The 23013-nt window shown below is 37.6% G+C and overlaps 1 protein-coding gene across 2 annotated transcripts in view; it reads right to left on the reverse strand.

Annotated features, from left to right (window-relative positions):
• The window catches only part of NBAS (NBAS subunit of NRZ tethering complex), a 167167-nt gene that overhangs the window by 115517 nt on the left and 28637 nt on the right, over nucleotides 1–23013 (reverse strand). For both annotated transcript variants that reach the window (XM_064707739.1, XM_064707738.1), the window contains exons 20-28: nucleotides 22326–22427; nucleotides 21892–22028; nucleotides 6240–6323; nucleotides 5664–5817; nucleotides 4152–4337; nucleotides 2961–3134; nucleotides 1870–2003; nucleotides 1073–1135; nucleotides 217–339 (exon numbers count right to left, since the gene is read on the reverse strand). In XM_064707739.1, the coding sequence (XP_064563809.1) occupies nucleotides 217–339; nucleotides 1073–1135; nucleotides 1870–2003; nucleotides 2961–3134; nucleotides 4152–4337; nucleotides 5664–5817; nucleotides 6240–6323; nucleotides 21892–22028; nucleotides 22326–22427 (1157 nt within the window). The remainder of the gene's footprint in view (nucleotides 1–216; nucleotides 340–1072; nucleotides 1136–1869; nucleotides 2004–2960; nucleotides 3135–4151; nucleotides 4338–5663; nucleotides 5818–6239; nucleotides 6324–21891; nucleotides 22029–22325; nucleotides 22428–23013) is intronic.

Genomic DNA, 23013 nt, shown 5'->3' on the forward strand with positions numbered 1-23013 from the left:
AACATACTAAAGCAGATTGGAAGGCAGGCAGAGATTTTTGACTGTGGAGAATGCAGCCAAAACACTAATCACATTAATCACCAGCTCAACAAAAGTGTTTATGTACCCTGTCTGCAGGGTGAACACCACAGCTCCTTGCTGCCAGGAAGCAGGCAGGCAGGCTCTGTTACCTCAGTGCCTTCCCCTGCTCTCCCCCGCTCCCCCTGGAATACTAACTTGCGACCTGTGTGCCTGGTCAGCCTGACCATCAGCTTCCGAGCCTCCTCGGCGCTGTCCTTGGTGTCCTTCACAAAGGAGACCGGCTTCTGCAGGCCGTGCTTCTCCAGCAGCTCCGCCACGCTGCAAACAGAGCCAGCCCTTCAGAGCCCTGCACAGCCGAGCAGCTACTGCTGCAGCAGCAGCACTCTGAAACCCCTCTCAAAACATGCACTGCAAATGCAAACAGTCCCAAAAAATCCCTTACAGTATCAACTAGCCAGAGTAACATCACCTACGTTTTTTAAAATATATTACTACTACTGGATGGTAAACATATACCACCAATACTTGATGACACACCTTCACAGTTTTAGTCTTTAATCCCTTAAAGCAATATAAAGTATCAAGATCAAAACAAATACCTCAGGTTACCCTCTTCCTCCTCACCAAAAACACTCCACCAAAAATAAAACAAGCTAAATAAAAAATCCCCAACCAAACAAATTAAAAAATATCCCCAACAAAGCTCCCCACATAAAAAAAACCCCACCAAAATAAAACAAACAAAAAAAACCCCAATCAAATAAAATAATCCCCAACAAAGCCCCCCACAAAAAAACCCAAGAAAATGGACAAAACAAAACACAACCCCCCAACCTTTTATTCCAAGAAATGTGTCTCAGAGATGTATAACAGTCAAATAGATATAACCATTCAAAAAGTCTATGTTCCAAATATAAAAACCAGATCATCTTGTTGACAGCATTAAAAAAAAAAGATAAGTATTTCTTCCGGTTTCTTATCATAAAGAGTTCCTGGCTATGCCTAGTGATTTCTGTAAGAACACACTATTTATTTTAGCAAAATTAAATACCTAAGAATTTGTTCCAGTTCGTCTACTTCATCATGAAGAGTTTTAGTTTTATCTGTTTCAGGCCTGCAATGATATCACACAATTAAATATATACATACACACATACCCCTTATCATTTCCTCTTGTAATTCGTATTACATAGATATGAAGATAAGCAGTCTGACTCCCAGATTAAAATCAAATATATGTTTACTTGCAAATATTAAAACTGTTGGGCTACTTGCTGTAAAACCAATTAAAATCTAGAGGGTCCCCCTCAGTCTCCCAAGAGCAAAGGTCTTCCTTCTTCCTTAGATTTTTCTCAGGCTCTCTCCTTCCTTCATGTAAAAGATACTGGAAGAATAGTTTGCACCTCACAGATCACAGGATATCTCCTCTTCAAGCTTTCCCTTTCTTGAGCATTACTTGTCCCTCAATAGGTTTTTCCATCTCCCCTCTATCACAGGGACGTATTGCTGCTTTTAAGTTAAGTGCAAGATGCCACAATTGTAACAAAACCAGTAAGACAGCACTAATATTTGGTCTCAATTCATCAGACTGTAAAAGTCTAAGAAACAATACAGAAGCCTTGGTCTAGGCTGCTACTTTAACCTTTGCTTTGCTGCAGTAACTGGTAGAATATGCACACAGCCGAAGTCTATAGATACACACTTTACAGTCACAGCAGCTCAGAGGTGAATAGAATATTCCAGTAACTGTCTGCCTTTAGTAACTTAACAACCCTTTTTAAAACATTAATTATCATCCATATTTAATCTTTCTAAAATATTTACAAATAACTAGCTGAAAATGTTTACCCATATCCTCTTTGTGGAAGGCATTCCAAAATATCATAACAGAGAGAGAGCTGGTCATCTCGCTCACAGCTGTAAATACACTCCAACGCCGTAATCATAAGCTGGTCCTGATCAGGAATAATTTTTGGCTGACACTAACAAGAAAAGAATGTAAACTGGTTTTTATTTCTTGCTTCTAATTCAACAGTTAATTTACTTTTCAATATAAAAATATGTGTACTCCAAGTAAATTGTCTTAGGTGCAATTGGAAGGTCGCTTGCTAACAACATGGTAAAATCACAACCAGAAACTTATCTTGGCTAGTTTTCTGCAGTGCAGACACTTGAAAGAACAGTGGTATGCCATTATATCCTTTCTGAATTTGAGAAGTGGAAAGGGTGCAGGACAGAGAAAGGCAACTGCTGCAAACATTTGTCAGACTTATTTAATATGTATAACAGTACCAACATACATAAAAGAGCTGTGGTTGTGCTTTGCTGCTTGATTTCTGTCCATACACTCATTGCAATAGCGGCAAATATGTGCATGTGTGCTCTGGAATAATTATTTAAGCCAAAGAAACAGCATGAAACACTCACACAGAAGGCAACTTCAACCCTTACTCATTCATCTCTCACCTCAATTCTAATGGCCCCCACTTTATTCTTTACATTTGCTGTGGAAGGCAGGAGAGGGGGAAGTAACTTGAAATCTACTCCTAGTAAAATTCCTCAAGAAAAAAAGTGACATCATTAAACTCTTTCATATCCACTTTTTATAAAGGAAATATGCCAGGAATTTACTTCAAATAGGTCACCAGGAAATTGCTCAGAAGGAGAATCAATTCAATAATTTTTATTCTACTAGGCTAGAATCATTATTACATTAGTTTGACAGTCTCATCAAAGACAGTTTAGCTGCACTATAATTTATGGTAAAAAACTTTTTAATTCGTGTTTTCTAAAACATAACAAATCTTGGGTCCAAGAAAATGAGAAAGATTAGAAGGATGAGAAGGATGATCTGACTTAGATGAACTATTTCTGAATTCATCTCTTCCGGACAAGAATTTACAAAGAAACCAGTAGAATCAACAGAGCTCTTTACTTACATCAGGCTTTGAATTCTGAAATATCTTCAGAGGTAGAGTCAAGTCTTCCTTTGCCAATGTTACTAAGTATTCTTTAAAAAGGGTATTTGCAAGACCAGGGGACTGGTTTTCACAGCGGTGGAGGAAAGGGATCATCCACTGATAAACATTCTTCACATATTTTTCATCTGAGGACTGGAAAGCACAAAGAGTTACAGAGAGGAAATCTAAGAACAGGTCCAAAACAAGCAGGAAAAGCAAAATGGAACCTTTTTTGATCAATATAACTAAAACAGTTATCTTCACCTATCGCAAACAGATTACTACATCATGAAGCACTGAAACAATCTTCCTGCTACCCAATGGCTTCGGGAAACTGAGCAGAACAGGAGGAAAGCCCATTATGTGAGGAAAGCCTGCCTTCCTCCTGCAGCTTCAGAATGAGTGGAAGACCATGCAAGCACATCAGAGTAGCACTGCTTTCTGCAATTCAGCAAGAATGCAAGACAGAAAAACAAGTCATAAGTGGCTACATAAATCCAAAACCAAAACCAAATAAACAACAGAAGACCAACTCACTCCCCTAAAAAAACAACAAAACAACAAAGAGTTATATTTAATTTCTGAGTACTTTCCTATTTTCCTCTGGTGCCTATGTGTTCTTCAACTGAATTATGAATTTCAAGATCCCTGTTCCATCTCTAGCTATTTTTCAACCGTTCCAAGAGGTCTTTTTCTATTCTGAAATTCCATGCTCAAGCTCAGTACAGAGACAAAAACTACACATCTGGTGCAGAGGCAAATACAAAAATTTCATGATAATATTTAAAGACACCAAAAAACATCCAAGCAACACATTCAATATTGCTGTATTTGCAGCATCATTAAGAGCTACACTGAAGATCCTTTAAAAAAAGGCCAATGAAAAGGCAATTCACAGCTTTCCAAGTAGGATTTATTAACATTGAGTCCTCAGCCAGGGATAAAGTGGGTCTTTGAGAAAACTGAGCAAATTTAGCTTTTTTTAGAAAGGAAAAGAAATAAACCCTACTACAAAAAAAAAATTTAAAAAGACATTGAAAATTTAGAATTCTTACTGAATTATAGATGGAAGATCACCAGAAAAATGAGCATCTTTATATACACAGGATCCAGGGTAATCTGAGTTACTGGATTTCAAGGTATACTTATTGATTTATTCAAAATACTTACATTCTTCATCAACAGTCTCAGCTTCTCAATGTCCTTCATCTCTAAAAGTTCCTTCAAAGTCAAAGTTCGGTCACCATCAGTCTCATAAACCACTGTCTCAAGGGTGATCAGATTGTCACAAAGCACCTGCAGACCAGGAATGTTCCTCTCCATGCCAAGACGAACGAGGGACAGAGCACAGTCAACCTGAAAAATAATTCAAAAAACACTGCTGTACAACTGTTTGCCAAACACCAACTTCAATCTGAGTCCTTTCTGTGCATCTATTTTATTCCCTTGTTGCTTAATAGGTAATTTGAAGTTCCTACAAGTTTTTGTGGACTGCGTATTCCTAAATGGATTGCCCTTCTCAGCTTTATGAAGACACAAAATGCTTAATCTTAGGGGATGATATCGTTAGATCTTTTTAACCAAGATGCATCATATAGAGGCATGTAAATTAGAATACTAGTCCTTCTGGTGATTACACAGCTCATCTCAGCATATGGAATATGAGGGACTGCTCTAAACTAAGACAATCAGGTAAGTGATGTGCAATATGACTTTTCTAGCTGACCATGATTTAGTAATTTTAATTGTTGCATTTTACATGACAAAAAACAATGACAGTCTTTCTCCAGTGACTGAAACTACCTTTATATGAAAGGTTCTGTTTTGATTTCAAAGGACACAATACTGGCTGTAAATATTCAGCAAGGCAGACATAAGTCTTGAAGAGCAGAATGCAATGTAATTTGTATGTTATATAATTTAACTGATCCTTGGAAGTTGCTTTCATTTCCATACCCACTGATTGGTTGTTAAGATCACAGGCAACTATGATTAAAGAGAGCCATGGTGGAGTGCAGACTTGTGGAATAGAAGAACCCAATAATCAGAACTAACCTATAGTGATACTTTCAGTCACCCTCCTTTTCATGCAGCTAAATTGGCTTGAGAAACAATAAAATACCAGAGCACACGAGTGATGAGCTCTGTTCTTATGTGCAATAGAGCTTCAAACACTTTTAAAATTTAAAGAAAATCAAGCAGAAATAAGCTGCATAGTAGTCCCACAGACACACAATAAAACTGCCAGGAAGAAATCATGACAGTACCATTTACTGACATGACAGTGACATGGGTGACAGGCATGTATCAATACACACAACACAGCAGCGTGTGACAGGTCATTCCCAACATGCTGTGCACAACTTTCCCTCCCTCAATTACAAATATAAAATGCAATGGGAAACACTTTTCATGGATTACAAAAGAGCTACTGTCTGCTATGGTAAACCAGAATCTAGTGGCTTCCTTATTTATTTCTATGGATTAATTATTTGGCTGAGTAAACTTTAGAACAAGCCTAAGTACACTGCAGAAGAAAAAACAAGTACTTCAAAAGCCATAATCAAGTTGAGACAGAGTGTGCATTACTGAGGGAAAAGTGTCCTATTAATATGCATAAGACTGTTAAGGATTCTGTTGAAGAAGGCTGCTCAGCCATCATTTCCTCACTGCTATTCTCACCTGCATTGCATATTCTTCAATTTCCTGTGCTCTGCTCAAATACCAATCTGTGACAAGATCTACAGAAAGGTCAGTAGTCCTGTACTTCAGTAACTCAGGTTGTTTTTCATACAGAAACTGGCCTTCATCTTGCAAAGTTGGTTCAATAACCATCCTTAAAAAAAAAAAGTATATGTTTAAGTATGTATTTATTTACCTATTTTTTTTAACATTAGTCTTTTTCTTAAAACTTCTGAAAGAAAATTATACGATCAACCTACCACAGTGAGTGTTAGATTTTGTCAGCAAAGGAACTACCAAAAGATTCTGAACAGGAGAGAGATCATGAAAGAAAGAATCCTCTCGACTGAACTAGTAAGAGATTTCAAACATGCGACAGATCATGAAAGAGAACACTCTCTACTGAAGATCCAGGTTTGCACAACCTCTGCTTTCCATTTGGCTCAGCCAGTGTCCCTTAGAAAGCTGAAAAAACAAGTTACTGTGTACAAAAATAGTGAGTCTTTCTGGGTCAATTCCCACATTTTAAGAATTAGTAAACAAACTCTTTCTATTTTTGCTTTTATATATACTTACCTGCATTCTTGTTTTTCACACCAGTCTTCTTCACGATGTTTCTGCTCATTCCAAGGAAGAATTTTCAATGTCCCCTTCTTGTAGCTGGTATGACAAAAAGGAGAAGCTTTACATAATTTTATGTCCTTTTAATTTGCTATGGCACTCAAGTAATGGAATACAAAGCATACAAAAATATTTCAGTGAATTCATAATAATCATGTTAGTCAATTACAGTATCAATTATTTAAGATTCAATACTTCTTAGTGCAGCTTTAAAAGTATGGTTCTCCCTGCATGTTATCCATACAAACCCATATTCTACCTATACCATTAAAAAGCAAATAAAAAAGATTAATAAATTCCCTTACCGACCATGCTCCAAACAAAGGAAAAACTCATTATATACTTTCAGAGTTTTTAGCATTTCACACTAACTATTCTGACTTCATATGCTGTCACAAGAGACTGAAATGAGTAAAAACCTATGATATTCACAACTTGAAAAAAAATAAAATCATTCAAATTTTAGCACAAATCTTCATACTGAAACTACATATGTCCTGCTGTGCTTATCTCAAGTTTAATCTGAGTTTCTGACTACAAGCTTCTACAATGAAACATCTTCTAAATACTGAGGTTGAAGGGGAATAAAACCTGTTTAAGATGCAGGTTAAGAACATCATGGATTATTACTAGAATGATTAGTTATGGCTTGGTGTAGAAGGCTAGCTGTTTATGCAGCATAAAACACTAGAAAACCATGTCAAGCTATGCAGAACATAAACCAATGGGGAAGAGAAGAACTTTATAGGTTCTGGCACTTGCAGAAATAGGAAACAAACCATGTACAAAGTAGAGACATTAGAGGTGCAGTATACCGAAACAATACGCTATCTTAAATTTAATTCATTTTCTCCTGACCCTGAAAATAAACAGCAACAGCTGTACTACATGGGCAAGCTCTATTTATAAACTAACAACTGACTCAATCTTCTCATCCCTTGAAAACCAGCACTGTAACTCAGTACCTTAAAAATAAACAGAACTCCAACCAACAAATCAATTTCACAATACAGGAAGAGTTGAAACAATAAGCTAAAAATCAGTAACTCCATCTCATTCAGCAACAGCCATTAAACTCACTGAACAAAGCAAGGCATGCCCATAAACTGCCCTGCCCCATACACATCTCACCCAGAACACTGGTCACTCCTTTCTTTCCCTCCTCTGTGCATTAGCAAGCAATACATTGTTTTAACACAGTCATTCCAACCCCCCAAATTATACATGCTGTAGTAATCCAACAGTAAAATGGTAGAGACAGGTTTGCAGATTATAGAAGTCAAACAAATGAAGGAGTGACAATGGAAAACTGCTAATTCCTGTGTCAGTGCTATAGTAACACCTGCTTTCAATTCTAGTTCACCTGAACAAGACACTCTATGGCTGTCTTTATGATTTTGCACCATGTAGCAACATCATTAAAAAATAATTCATAAAGAAAACTCTAAACTAACATTTGTGGTATAAACAGGAATAAAGCCACTTTCTTATTTTTGAAAGATTCATAATCAGCCCATACATTTTGGGGATAAAGGGTGCTGTAGTTGTTTAAATCTTAAATAACATAATTTACCAATACTTTAATGTTTAAAACTGACTTCATAAACTAAATTAATACAGTCATATTTCAAATGTCATACTTGAGAATGTTATTATGGAAGGCCCAGTTCATAGTGAAAAATTTTTCTTTATCAGCTGAAATGTCAAATACCAGAAAAGCCAAAGTGTGATTAATAATGTCTTTCAAAATACAAAATCAAGACAGTGCAAGTAGGACTTGATATTTCAATGATAATGCTCTCCTTTTCTGTGTTCTGTTTAACAGAAAAGAAATTAGAAAAAAATTGTCTAAGACAATTTCATATCTTAGCAAATTTCTTCCCATTCCCAGTAGGCTTAAGAAGACATTTCAAGGGAATGTTTGTTGGTTGACTGGTTGGTTGTGAAGGTGGGAAAAAGATTGGAGGTAAAATTAAAGCAAAGTGGAAAGTTTTACACACAGCTGTAACAGCATGGAAATTTTAGAGGAAAATGCAGTTGTTCCTCCCTGCATGGAATGAGATCAGTGTGCCTGATTTCCCCCACACAATAGGTGCCAAGAGGGCCTAAATGAATGGTGGAGCAGAGTGGAGCCACCATGGCCAGGCTCTGCTGAAATCCTTGCAGAGAAGGGAATTCAGCAGTACTTTTTAGCTGGTAAATCCCAGAGCAGCTAAAACCCAAAGGAGATAAAGGAAGATATCTTGCTGTTGAATCATCAACCGTGGAAAAAATGCTCTCCTTGGACTGGTGCATATTCCCATCCCAACATTATATCAGTTACTACACCAACATTCCCTGCCTCCAAGATACATCCAACCCTCACTGCATAGGTATAAAAGTATATACCTTTATACTAATTTCTTCCTTAAATGTAAAGAAATAGTATAGAAGTTAAGAAAGGGGAGAAGTCAGGAAAGACTCCATCACAACTTCTGGGATCAGCTGATGGACTGAACCTGTCTTCTCCCCCACAGGGTTGTACCCTGGGTAAGAACCATGTTCTGTGCACACCAAACGAGAACTTTGAGCTAACTTTTGCTAGGGAGTACAGCTACATTATGTGATACATATTGCTTTGAATATGTTTTTGCAGTCAGATACTATCACCAGCAATCCATGAATCTTAAACTGTCACAATTTTATTAATAAAGAGTGTTATTCCATAACCTGTAAGCCTGAGTCCTTCAAGGTGGCTGTCAGCCACTGGCAGCAGGGAACTCACTTGAATAAAGGTGTGGAGACCCAGGAGGGGTCTCTGTTTGGCACAGAACTGCCCTCACACTTAGCACCACTCCATGCAGTCCCCATAATGGGACACTGACAGACTGGTCTAGCATGAGGGCTTCAGACTAATCAAACATGAAGGGTTTGAGGAGACCTCCTGTTTTCATGTGACAGAGGCCTTGTTTGGTTTTTCAGTTGGTTGGCTTGGTTTGGGGTTGTTTTGTTGTTGTCATTCTTTTGGGAGGAATTAAGTGGGGTTTTTTAATTTTAACACATCTTCTTAATGGGAAAAAAGGTGCTTTTATACAGCAAACAGATAAGGGTTTCATTTCAGCAGCTGTTTCAAATGTCTGCAAAACTGTACCAGAACTACTATGAGAGAATAACATTAAGAGAAGATTTTCAGGTAACAATTCCAATTTCACATTACAGATAGCTTTTTTCCTCCAATATTAGCTTACAAACTAATATCTTAACTATTATTCTGTCCCCAAAATTTGTAATGTACTTGGTTAAAATTATTTGATGTAGTCAAGTCCTACAGGCCCATTTGAGATTACTTCTTTACTAGTAAAACAATAAAATAGCAATTGTTTTTTTATAAACTACAGGGGCAAGAAATATTCAGCTTCTGGCAAGGACCAGCTGGCAATAGAAGCTCTAAAAGAAGCCTAAGGGCCTGAGCAGTTTCAGAGGCTGAAGAATCAAAAAGCAAAGAACATGCACTAGATCCTGCCCTTCCCTTAGTCCCATTCCTACCCACAGCTCCACTAAGAACAGCCCAAAGAGTACCAAGGAACCTGTAAAACAAGGTCTGACCCTCTCTGCCAGTTTTTCTCATTTGCCTCTTGGCTGAGTCTCCACCACTGAAAGGTATTTGGAAGACATGGAGGTCTGCAGTTCAGAACACAGTTCAGAGGTGAACTTGAAGGTATTAGGTTTGAAGCTGGACTTGATCTTAAGAGTCTTTTACAAAACAAACTATTCCATCATTCCACTAAAGAGAACACAAACTATGCCCCTAGCCCTCTCTTCCAAAATCTGGCTTTTGCAAGAGTCTCTGATGCCTTTACCTGACAGTAGAGCAATTACTTACACAGTAAGTAAATAATTACAGCAAGACTCTTTAAGAAAATTGCTGCACATGTCTGTCATGGTTTGAGCCTGGCACAGAGCTAGTGCTCCCATGAAAATGCTCTCACTTTGGTGTCTGCTGTGAGATGTGATTAGGAATAAGTAAAACAGGCTCTAACTTAAACATAAAGAACACTTTATTACTTAAACTACAGGAAAATAGGGAAAAACTATAAGGAAAAGAAAAAAAAAAAAATTGAAAACTTTACAAAAAACTACTTTCCTCTTCTTCACTATCTGACTTTCTCAATCTGATACATTCTCTTAAATCACTAACTGCCCAGCCTGGCACCACACTTTAGTATACTCAAACTTCAGTTCATGAAGAGGAAAGGAGTCTTTCTTGTTCTATAGGCTTTTCTTGGAAACACACTGAAACTTCGTGTGCTTCTCTGTTACTTCGGCACCGCCCGGAAAAAAAGTTCTTTTGCTGCTTGTGACATCTTCTTTCTATGCTCAGTGCTCTCACCACTGTGCATGGCCAGAGCTGCTTTTAGGGTTGTCTTTCAAGGATGCTTTGTCTCACTCTAAAAAGGCACAGTCTCTGCTTTGGGACATCTGTCCTCCCCATATTTTTCCAACCCCCTGGGGCCGGGGGGTCTTCACGATGAACTCTCTTGGTTCTGAGCCACTGCTTCTCTCTAAGTGCAGTCTCTGTGTCACAGGAACAAACTGAGTCTATGGCTACAAGAAAAGTCTAGCTAAAAGGTCACTCTAAATCATCTCTCCCTATTCAATTATTTCTACGTTTTTTGGGCCAGGTCCTTGTCTCATCTCATCTCTTATCTCTCTTCTTATTCAGCTTTGAGGAGGATTAGCATTTTTGCAAGGCTCCAATCATGAAAGAAAGGGGTTAAAACTTTCAGTCTCTGTCCTGGAGCTGCGGCACTTCTACACACGCTGCCGCTCCGGCCGGGCACTCTTCTCTTCCTTTCTCGAGCTGGCTGCTATTACATTCGGTGTCGCCGGCTCTCTCTCTCCCTCCTGGGGGAGGGGGGGGATGGCTGCTCGAGGGCTGACTCTCTGAGATCTTCTACCCTTCCATCTTCGAGAGCCTCTTCACCTCCCATCTCTGTCTAGGCCCAGGGCCTACCACGTGGCTGCCCCTCCCCTGCCCAGCAGCAGCGGCTGGACAGGGGAGGGAGATCTGACTTCTTCGCCTCGATGTCCCAAGAGAGTCTGCCAGGGGCAGAGCCCTGCTTTTTAACCCCTGTGTATTCTCAGAGGTGTGTCCAAACTCCACTGGCTACACCAGGTGTCAGTATCAAACTCTGAACATCCATTGGTTTGACCACAGCATCTCAGAATTCCCACTCTTTCTTAGTCAAACCACCACAATGTCACTTATTGTATTTACTCTGAAAGCAAAGTCTTGTTCCCAGTAGTCACCTGCACTTTCATGACTCTCTTAAGTAAGAGCTTCCCACCTAAATAAATCTTCCTATCTAATCTCAGAAGCCCAGAAGAAATTTTCTTTGGTTTAGCTGTTCTTCCAGTGGTTGCTTTGGTTGTTATTGAGAGAAAGAAGTGATGCAAAATAGTAAGGAAAGAGGTGCACACATTTCATGGGTATTTAAACTTCAACATTTTCCTCTTTAAACTAAAAAATTACGTGAAAAGAATTACTACAAATAAACAAATACAGATATTTAGAAAGTAAATTTAAAACCATCCCTGCATGAAAGAGATCTGTACCACAAGGAGCCAGAATATCTCAAAATGCACATACACAACCCTAATGCTACAATCCCTCCATATGAGATTGGAAAGGAAAAGAAAAAAAAGAAGAAAGAAATTAAAGAAAACTCTAGTGACCCAAGCCTGTCCATTGCCAAATACCACACTGAACACATTCTTCACAATTTTGCTGTAACATCCAGCATACCTGCCATAGACGTGGTCAAGTTCCATCCAGGACATATAGTTCCAAATAAGAAGTCATTTCTTTACAGATTCAGTAGCATAAAAGGCTTACCACTAAATTTGGCATAATTTGCATATTTTTAACTGGGTTATGTAACAAGCTGAATTAAATGTTTCTAACCTCCAATTATTCATAACACAGTTGAGTTACTTTACTCACTCTGATATACAAGTATTAGAGACTAAAGTTTAATTTTCATGCAAGTGTTACTCACCTCAGCCTAAAGTTAACAGTTCTCAGCAAATGCTTCTTTTTACAGACATGCAACTACTCCATATCCCTAATATTTTCAAAAAATAATTTGCATTTCGCTCTTCCCAGCTAAACATTTGTACTTTCTTTCCTATCCCTTTCTTCCCCTTTCCTATAACACAAAAGCCACTTGGGTTTGCCCTTAAATCCCAACTGTTTCAAGTATTTTTTTCAATAGACTTCAAACAGAATCCTTTCTGAAGAGCAGAAGTCATTAATTACATAAAGACTACATTAAAAATAACTTCGCTAACATCCCAGGTTTATAATGTCAACTGAAGCTGAAGGTTTACTGCTTAAAAAAAAAAACAGTTAAGGAAGATCTCGCTCAATTCAGGTTCCCAGGCTTTGCCCTCTGTGAAAGTTGCTTTCCTTCCCCCTTTCTCTGCAACTCCAAAATCCATCAAGGGACAAAGCAATGTGCAACTCTCTGGCTGTTTTCTCAAAAGAGTGCAATAAAAATAAAGGTGAAAAGTACAGAGACAAGCAATATGAATGACTAGAGGCAAGAAGTGTATGATGTCCCTTTTCTAAATGCCAGAGCAGATTGAAGAATCCTGGAAGAAAGACACAATATGCCAAGACTGATTCCATGTTGTTCATGTTATCATTTCACTTAAATAGGAAATGATATTTCACTGTACTTACTACCTACAATAGTGTAAATACTGATGAGACTGGGCCTCATTTACAATAAACAGCAGATGCTGTTTCACACAATATGTAGCTAAGCTGTTAACTACCTGCTGCATGGCATAGAAGATAAACCACCATGTACTTGAATACTGTACTGGAATAAAATCTCATGAAAGTTCACATCTAGAAAATATCTAGCTGAGGATATTTGAGCCATATATTATAGAAGTATGTTATTTCTCACTTGAGAAACTTCAAGTAAATGTTGCAGTGTGTTTGCCTGTACCTATTTTCCTCTCCTGAAAACTACTGTTGGCCATTTGCCTTCTGGTCAAGTTTACCAAGACCAATATCATGTTTCAGCATAAGGTTTTTCGGGACTCAACCCCACAGTTGTCCAGACACCTCAGTTCCTGAAGTGTTAAAAGCATACTTCAGAAGTCTTTCAAAAAAGCTTATTAAAAGACCTCACTGTGAAACACTAAAGAGGAAAAGATTTTCATTTCATGGTGAAGAAATGAAATGCAGTGCAAACTTGACTGCAAAATGTCTACCTCTATCTTTTTCCCTTTCTCACAGCAGAAAAAGTTAAGAGTTAAATATTTTAAGTCAGGTGTATGGATAAGCCATAGAAAATACTTTTTAAAGTATTTTCTGCTCTGGCTCCATTTGCTTTTTTAAAAGTATTCAGGTTCACCACTGGAGTAAGTTGAGAGAGGAATTTCAGACTTTTAACTTCTCACTAAGAATCAAGCAGCATTAAGAAACCATCTTCTCTAAATGCTTAAAGAAAACACCACCAATAAAGATACAGCTGCAAGATATTTAGATTTTTCATCCTAGTATAAATCAGCATTTATGCAAAGTTACTCTTAACACATAAGTTTCTTGGTGAGCTCAGAACACACACACACAAAAAAAAAAAAAAAAAAAGCCCAGCAGAACCCAGAGCACTCAGAGATGGCTCCTATCTCCATTCACCTTCTCAACAATACTAATAAAATATGTAACTTTCTCTTGCCCCCTACATGACTGTGTCCAACTGTCCTGACTATCTCTCCTCATTCTGAAGAGTTAATAAAAACTCCTGTATTTGAAATTACATACAAGGACTGGAATAAAGCAGTCTTGACACGAACAAAGGATGAGACATCCCTGTACCCAAGCCCTCTATAAAGGCAAAGATTAGAATGCTATATTTATCTCAACATTTATCAAAAAGGTTTGTTCTTAACTGATACTTATGCTTTAGCACAGACTATTATTTTTTCCCTTGGATTTCTATTCTCAGTTATTTCAGTGACTCATGCAGAAACAGAGAGCAACAAAACTCTGGAATAGTTGTTAAAAAGGAAGCAAGTCAGTTGAAAAAGTCTTCAGGTGTCAAAATACCATTGCAGTCTGAAAATTCATGCATACAGAAGAAACAAAAAGGTACAGAAGTGAACACGTATCTGAAAAGAGGCAGAACTCACATTTTTCTACAATGCTTTGGGTACAACACCTGTACAGCAAATGCAGCTGAATGGGGGCACATGAGAACCTCCACACACCCCCTGCACCCCAGAGAGAGATTTAGCAGGGCTGAGGTGTGAATGCACAGACAGCCTGCTGTTTATGCACTGTGCACTGGGTCCAGAGCTCATTCTCCTGGTGCTACACAACTCTGCAGGTTTGTTCTTGTAACTGAAACCCCACAGAGGTCAGAGACATGTGCAGGTTAAGCCTGCATTCCTGTGCACCTGGAATTCCAGACATGGCTGCTGACAGACCACGGCAGTCACCAAGGCAGGTGGCTTTCTTTCCCAACAAACAAAACTATCAGAAACTTATCAAAACAAAACTGTGCCATACTATAACTGTATGCAAATATTAGCATGGCTGTGAGGTATTTTTTATTTTTCCTGAGCTATTGCTTCTCCCCCACCTTTTAACCTCCTCTCTTTTCAACAGTAGAATAAATATGATTGGAATCCAGTAAATTGACTGATTATGGAGGTATTCAGCTCTGTTTCTTCAAAAAGAGCTGACTTTTCCTGTATTGCTCTTTTCACTCTATTGCTTATGTTAGCTTGGCAATCCTTCCCATTCTTTTCTTTGACAAAAGAAGTCCCTGCTATTGTAGTTTCTGTATCATACCAACTGCATTTATTGAATCCGGAAGATTATTTTCTCTCCAAGGACAGGCTTTCAAAAGAGGAAGGTCTAACTCAGTTTTAAGGTCAGATTCCAATTCACTCAATTACCAATACCAGCTGTATGGGTTTGCTTTTTTTTCCCTTTTAAGCATTTCATACAACAGGCCTGTCTCCAGGACTCTTCAAGTTGAAAATTCAGAATATTTTTTCTTTAAATCTTTTTCCTTGTAAACTCATCCATATTGAATGCAAAGTGCAACTTCTTCTTCTTCTTCTTCTTCTTAAAAACCCTTGATGTTTTTAGAAGTAGGTTTGGGTCATTTTGGAAGTAGATTAACCTTTGTTGTCTTTTTTAATCATGTGACCCTGTCTGAAAAATAGTTAGAAACACTTGTTTATTCCTCATTTGGAAGCCTGTGTGTTACATATATAAAATAACTAAAATATTCTATTTTCCTTTAATTTAGAAACTCTTTTGTCCAAAGGCTGTATCTTCTCAGATAGCAATGGGGAAATCAATGCCACTTTCTGTTGCTCTGCAATTCTTACATCTCTAAAACAGTTTTGTTATGTCACAATTATTCCATAGTTGAGGATGAAATATAAGAAATGCATCCAGGATATACAGTCTCAAACAGCTGGGATATGTATTGCATTGTTCATACTACATGAAAACATTCTTCGCTTTCATTATAGAATTTGAACAATGAATTAGTAAATGTTAACTACAGAACTGATTATATGGATTTTTAGGTTTCCAACTGCTCAATATACTACCAGATACAGAAGTGGTGAGCAGAGAGAGAAGTGCTTCATTTTCCAGAAATACCCATAGGGTGTGACAAATTTATCAAGACTGAAGTGCAGCTGCTGCCTAAAACATCCTGCATTTTGGGAAAGCTGATCTGCATAAACCAGTGGAAAAGGTATCCCAGAGCTTTTGGCCACCACAGTTAGCTAACCTTCACAGAATCCCTGCCATGCACGCTGCAGTGACTGCTTCAGGTCTTCTGAAGCAGCTCTGCCACCAGAGGAGAAAGTTATAACTGATTTCATATAAACAAATCAAGCTATGTTTTAATGATATGGCTAACCTCTAATAACATCTGGGGAGAGGGAAACTTTCTTCGCTCCTAAACAACCTAGAATGAATAATCTAAACATCAGAAAAGTCAGCTAACACCACACAAGAACAGTTAAGAAGGTCACTGTGTTTTTTTTCCTCATGCATACAATTAAAATTGTGAGGCAATAGCCCATTTTGATTTTTTGAAAGCTATTTTAAAGACAAAGCTGAACTCCAAGTAAGATCAAAGCTGTCTGCCACCAAATCATGAAATACTACTTCAGAAGTGTACATTTATAAAGCATAATGAATGCTCCTGGGAGAAATTTTATTCTAAACCCTGTAAAAGAACAATGAACAGATGAGACAACAGCAGTGGTACACCTCATCAGAAGACTGGACAAGGCAAGCCAAACCCCAGTTCAGGACTATGCAGGCAAGAGACACACATGGTACATGAAGTCAGAACAAGTCCAGCATTAACTAGCCAGAAATACAAAGGAAATCCTGTCAATGTTCTGTGGATAAACAGCACAGCCACAGTTCAACTCACATGCTACAGGGAGTTATGTGAAGGCTGCTACTGGCCTGTCTGAAACCTCCTCCATGCTGAACATACTCAGCTCTCTCAGCTAAATGACACCTCAGCTCCAGCACAGCAGGTTCTGTGAAACTGCCCTCCTTCCTCCCTGACAGTTCATGTTCTCCACATCTCCCTCATGGCTTCAAGTTCTCATTCTCTTCTTCAAAAACTCCTCACAACCAACATCTATGGTACTTTCGCCAGCTCACTGTCTGCAGCAGCCTCCTGGCTATAAATGAGCTATTCCTGTTGTTATCACATATTCACACACAAGCAGCTTGCAGAGGAGTCTCTCTCTTCCTCCAAACCACTGCTTCATTTTTACATGGACAAGAACCTTCCCTGCTCCTACCAGAAGTCAATCCAGACAAGAGCATGAGTGTCATCATGACAAGTTAATCTTTCTCTCAAAATTTTTTTTTCTACTTCATAATAGAATGTAAGATTTGCTGGTTTTTTCTACCAAATACATCCTTGAAATTAACTACATTTCTTCCTCAGAACTGTTTTTTTCTTCCTATTAGTGCAAAGATAAAAGATGCATATAAAACACAGGCCCTTATTATTTTCACTGTAGCACTATACAAATGAATTCAAGCAAATTCAAAAAGGGAACTAACCATGAGATTAATTCTTTTAACATGAACACCTCTAAATTACACTAAAAACAAAAGCAGTTTAGCTTCACAAGAAAAAAAAATAATATGAAAAAGAGGGGACTATATATTAGACAATTCCACAGACATTCCACTATCAATTCCATTTACATGCACATATAAGGAAGGGAAGAGATGAAGCTCTAAGAGCTTTACTGAAGCTGCAGTGCCACAGGCAATAACTAAGAACCTAGTTCAGGAGAAGATATCATTATGGAAAAGGCAAAGTCAACTGCTTATGAACTCTTAGTAGTACTTACTCATTCATAGATGAAAGTCAACTACATGGAAATTTTCAGGTTTTAAAACCTTCACTAAGTTTTTAGGAGATACTTCCACATTCCTATCCCAGTTCATCAGGCAAATGGAGCTCATCTAGCACTCTCTAGTAAAAATTCACTTTATGTCACAACTGAACACCGGTATTTGAAAAAGTTAAGAAGCAAAAACACAGAAACATAAAAAATTGCTATCTTAGGGGGAAGATTTTTACTACAGCATAATGTGCAATATAGCAGACTTATGGCTGCTGAGGGAACCACACATTTGAAGTTCCAGACTTCCGTGAGTTGAAAATGCGAGCAGTAATGTTATAATACAGCAGTTAAGCCTAGTACAAAGGATAAGAAACTTTTAAAAATGGAAAAATACTCTGGTTACATATTTATAATGGCAGTAAAACACTGTTTTCCTAGACCACATTTAAAAACCTCAGGGCAACAGTCTTAACTATAGATTAAGAACACTAGCTATAGCTATTAAAACAGAGATTAAAAAGAGCTATCAGCTCCTTTGAATGCCTGAACTTTTACCACCTTCATTCTAGTTGTCTTAACAGATGTAGTCTGTGCATCTGATGGCTCTTTGAGAAGCAGCATGAATCTCAATAAGAGACAGCAGAGACACAAGAGCCATCAACATAAAAGAAGCTGAGAAATATGAAAAGAGTAGGAAAACACTACAATCCGAATTCTGCAAAAACACATTACTTAGTAATGTTCATCTATCACAATACCAATTTGAAGCCAATACCATTTACAGCCACCAATGTGTCTTTGTATTTCAGATTCCTTCTCAACTAGGGAGCTGTTAAGCTTACTTAAATCACAGACTTTTGCAGAAGTCTCATGAATACATAAATTCCCTTCTTAGACACAGAACTCCTGAACTGTTCTGAGTAACCCCAAAAGATGCTAAGCTATAAAATATGTGCCAAAAATGAGAAACAAAAGTATATCTACCATTTGAGACCTTTTACAAGCAGATACAGGAAAAAAAAAAATGTATTTCCTAATAACCTGTCACGAAAGAGAAAAAAATCTACTTTTTTCCTACATTTGTTATGCTAGCTCTTCCTTGACTGACAAGATCCCAAAATTTTGTGACACTGCCCTTTAAATGCCATACGGATGTACATTACATACCCAAGTACAAGAAAAACACCTACTTTATGCCTACAGAATGCACTAACCAAAGGAACCTTTCTTTCAGCAGGTACTTAGAATTTAGAGCTGGCAGGTGAACTGAAGGACACAGATGAACAGTTCTAACACAACCTTTACAAAAACATTTCTTACAGGTTAGGAAGTTCATCATATAAAGCACTTGAATGTGTATTCATGTTGGTGGAGGTGCACAGCAAGCAACTGTTTCAGTGCTCTTACCCTGGGCTGTAGATGGAGGTGACTGTTTATTCACTTCATCTGTTCCATGCACTAACAAGGCAGCACCTGCTACACAATCTCATATTTCTCCTCTGCCAGATTTCCCTTGAGATGGAAGAACTAAGTGAGCATAGAGCAATGCAGTGAATTCCCATAGGGATGAGTGTCACCTCACAGAGCTCCAGCTGGGAATCAACCCCCTTATTGTTCAAAGTGTGCAGTGTACACAGACAAACAATATGGTAAATTCAAAACAGTACTTCATCCTACACACACAAACACACACAGAGCCATATAGGAAGATGCAGAAGACACCTCCACCAAAAAAAACCCTGGTGTTTCTGATCAGCAGGGGTCTGAGCTGCAGGAAACTGAGCAACAAAGGCATCAATATGGCATGGTCAAGGTGCTCTTTAAGCAAGGCCACTGGATCAGGCTGCACTCCTGAACAGGCAATGCCATCAGCTGATCTGTGCCAGTGCTCTCACCACACGCACCAAATACCCTGCTGAAATCTGCTGGTACAAATACTGCGACCAAAAATTTTCAGAAAAAACAAGGATCTAAGAGAAATCACTGGAGAGCAGCCTTTTTTGCAACTGAAAGGTAAAAAGCTCCTGAAGGATAACCCCCTATTTCCCAAGTGCAACAGTGTGAAATTTCAAAAGGAAAACCAGACAGTCCTTTCCTGATTCAGAATCTATTTGCCTAAAGTCAAAGTTCATCAACATGGATTGATTCACTGCTTGTCCTGAGACCCCTGTAATTACAAGCTACATAAGCTAGAGAGCCCGTATCTACAGAACGTCAGTAATTTTACCATCCTAATAAACTCCCTAAAAAACAACCACCAGAGAAACAAGGACAATAAAGTCACAAAAAATCACTAAGAACTTTAATTCTCTTCAATTCACATGAAACAAGAATTGCAAGAAGCCTCCTTAAAATAGTAAGAAAATTTCACTTTATACAACTTAAATCTATTTCATTAGTATATTGGTCTCATTGATAGATACTGTCCTGAGTACATATTTAATTACATTACTAAAATATTGGTATAGGGAGTATCTTTAACAACATTATGAACAATCAGCTTTGTAGCAGAGAAACAGTTTTAGAAAAACCTTATATCAAATACACAAGTGTATTTTTGGTTTTATAAGTGTATGGGATTTGTGTTAATCTCATCTTCATTTTGTAGTTGTCCAAAGACAAAAACTTCAAAAGACACACAGTATTGTCTATTCTGCAATCTGGAGGATAAAAAGTGCGAACCTGCACATACCTGATCCTAGCACTGGAAAGTTCTGTCTGCTATGAGAATAAAAATTCAAAATATATACTTTCATTTTTCAATAGCAGACAAAACTAAGTTCTTACCCCATAACTTCACATCTTTACTACCAGATCACTAGTGAAATGTTTTATTTTAGCTGTCATTTTGTCTCTTGGCACATAAGTCAGTTTTGTAAACAAACCGAACAACAAAGTAAAAAAAAATTATAAAAACAAAAAGAAAAACAACAAAACCAAGAACAAATAACCCTTCAGAAACGCAAGGACCCTATTTATGACCAACAATGGACCATAACCACATTTAAGATGACCATTCTTCCCTGTGTGTCACACTCTAAACCTTAAAAAAAGAGAAAAACTGGAATATTTTTTACCAATTTTATAAACACTTCAATAATTTCTCTTCATGGTCCTAACTTGTACTGTAAAGAAAAGGATAAAACAAGTGTTTTCATACCTTAATTAAATCACTAAATGAGTTCCTAATACTACCAACAAATAAAAAGGGAAGCATTAGCTATCATGAAATAAAGACTGTTCTTTCTCTTCAGAGACAACAAAACTGGTAAGTATCTTGAGTTAGGAAAAGTTTCAGGGGAATGAATGGAAAAACCCTATTGTAAAAGAAGAATTGCCCAAATGGGACTGGCAAAACCTTGAAGTGGAAAGTTTGACTATAATAATGGAAGACTACCAAACAAATTCTATTAGCTTCTCCAGAAACTTTCCCTCTTTAAGTAAGGCTTCAAAGTCCTATTGTAAAATACCAAATAATGAAATCTGTCCATCTCTTTATGAGCACTGAACAATATGCTTCAAAACTAATATCATAATTGAAGAGTCGAAAAGAAACACTCTAAAAGCAAAAAATTCTTCTAATTAATATGAAGAACTTAATTATGATGTTCAAGGAAGACTCTCTTAGAAAAATTAAATTTACAATAAAATAACCTTTTATGCTGAAATGAAACAGTAGGAAAGTCTGTATTTGAAGCTTTTCATAATTCTACCTTACCAAGTTACATAACAATTAGTACCAAGAAGATTAATGTTTCTGAAGTTACTGACTGCTTAAGTGTTAAATTACTTGACAAAACAAATCCAGAAAAATGCATTTGCTTCCAGGGACCTAAACACTTGTATTATTCCTTTCCTAACAGCGGCTGTTACCACAAGCCAATTAAAGACCAGTACCACACAGGTGAAAATCTGGGCAGTTTCAGGTCAGAAAAGTCCATGTTCCCTCTTAGATGTGTAATGGAGTAAAGAACCTCTAAGATCCCAACTTTCCTGTTAACGACCAAAAGGATTCCACAAAGGGCACAAAGTAACGCAGAAAACGATGACTGGTAAAGTCGAGACCCATACAGACAAAGCTGCTCTCTTGATTCCAGATAATAACCAATAACAGAGTGCCATACATGGAAACGAATTTATGTATTAATCTAAAATTCTTCTCTCTTTGAGTTAGTATCTATCAATGCAGCCTTACCAAGCTTCAGGTAACAGCAAAGCATACTCGTGTGGTGAAGTGGTCTCTGGGAAATTGGAGAGAATCGCCTGTCTGTGTGGAAGTAAAGCTGATCCATGGAAAGTGAACAAAATTTCCAGGGCTCTGACATTGCTTTCCTGAAGAACAGAACAGTAAGTTGCAGAGCTTAAGACTGATTTAGACTGAAAAGAGAGCACTCTAATGAAAATGAGCAAGAAAGTTCAGGTCATACAACAAACAGTTCATTTTTAAATTTTCTTTAGCAACAAAAAAACAAGGTCAGGGTCACAGCATTCATTTATTTAAAATCAAAGACACCACCTCTTAAATTTCCATTGAGATTCAACCAAGTTCAAAAGGAGGAGGAAAAAGCACTTTAGTGCAAAGAGCAATATCAAAACAACACTGGATTCTAGCAACATAAATATTAATACCCGAGCATAAGTTCTTGCTGAAAGTACAATATTCTGATTTCTGAACTTCTTAAAGAATTCTCCATCGTAATGTTCAGCTGCATGAGGCCCTCCAAGGATTTCCTTCAAAAAACAAAAAAAAGACTGCTTTTTATACAAGATTTACAAAAGCATCAAAAAGTCCACACATCTTTTTATCCTAGGATGAGTAAGTATGAGATATATGCTGAAAAGTATTCTGGTTTTTTTTTTTTTCAGTATGAAAAAAACAGATGCATTTTTGGTTGACAAGCTAAGACCATTTTCTGCCTTATTTTAATTAAGGTTTAGACATCATTAATTGTAGGGATGTGGTAAAAGCCATAAATGGGAGTGTGTGTATTACCAACTGCAAACTTTAAATTTAAAAACCTAGTAAAATACAGTTTGACGTTCCAAAAACTTTCACATTCGTAAGCTCATGGAAGAAAAAGATTGACAGAACTTGTCAATTTGACAGACAGGGATATCACAGTAACCCTGCCTGAACTCTACATCCCATGTAGTTGCATAACTCAATTCCCTGCAGACACAGGATGCTCAAAGCAGGCTTTTGCCCAACTGCACCTCTCAAGACTAGAAGCCATCCTTTGGAAACAACGAAGCAGGACAAACACAGTCACTCAAACAGAAAACATCTTACTTTTCTCCAGTGATAGACTGGAGTTTA

This window comes from Zonotrichia leucophrys, chromosome 3, assembly GCF_028769735.1.
Source record: "Zonotrichia leucophrys gambelii isolate GWCS_2022_RI chromosome 3, RI_Zleu_2.0, whole genome shotgun sequence".
In the NCBI taxonomy this organism is placed as follows: domain Eukaryota; kingdom Metazoa; phylum Chordata; class Aves; order Passeriformes; family Passerellidae; genus Zonotrichia; species Zonotrichia leucophrys.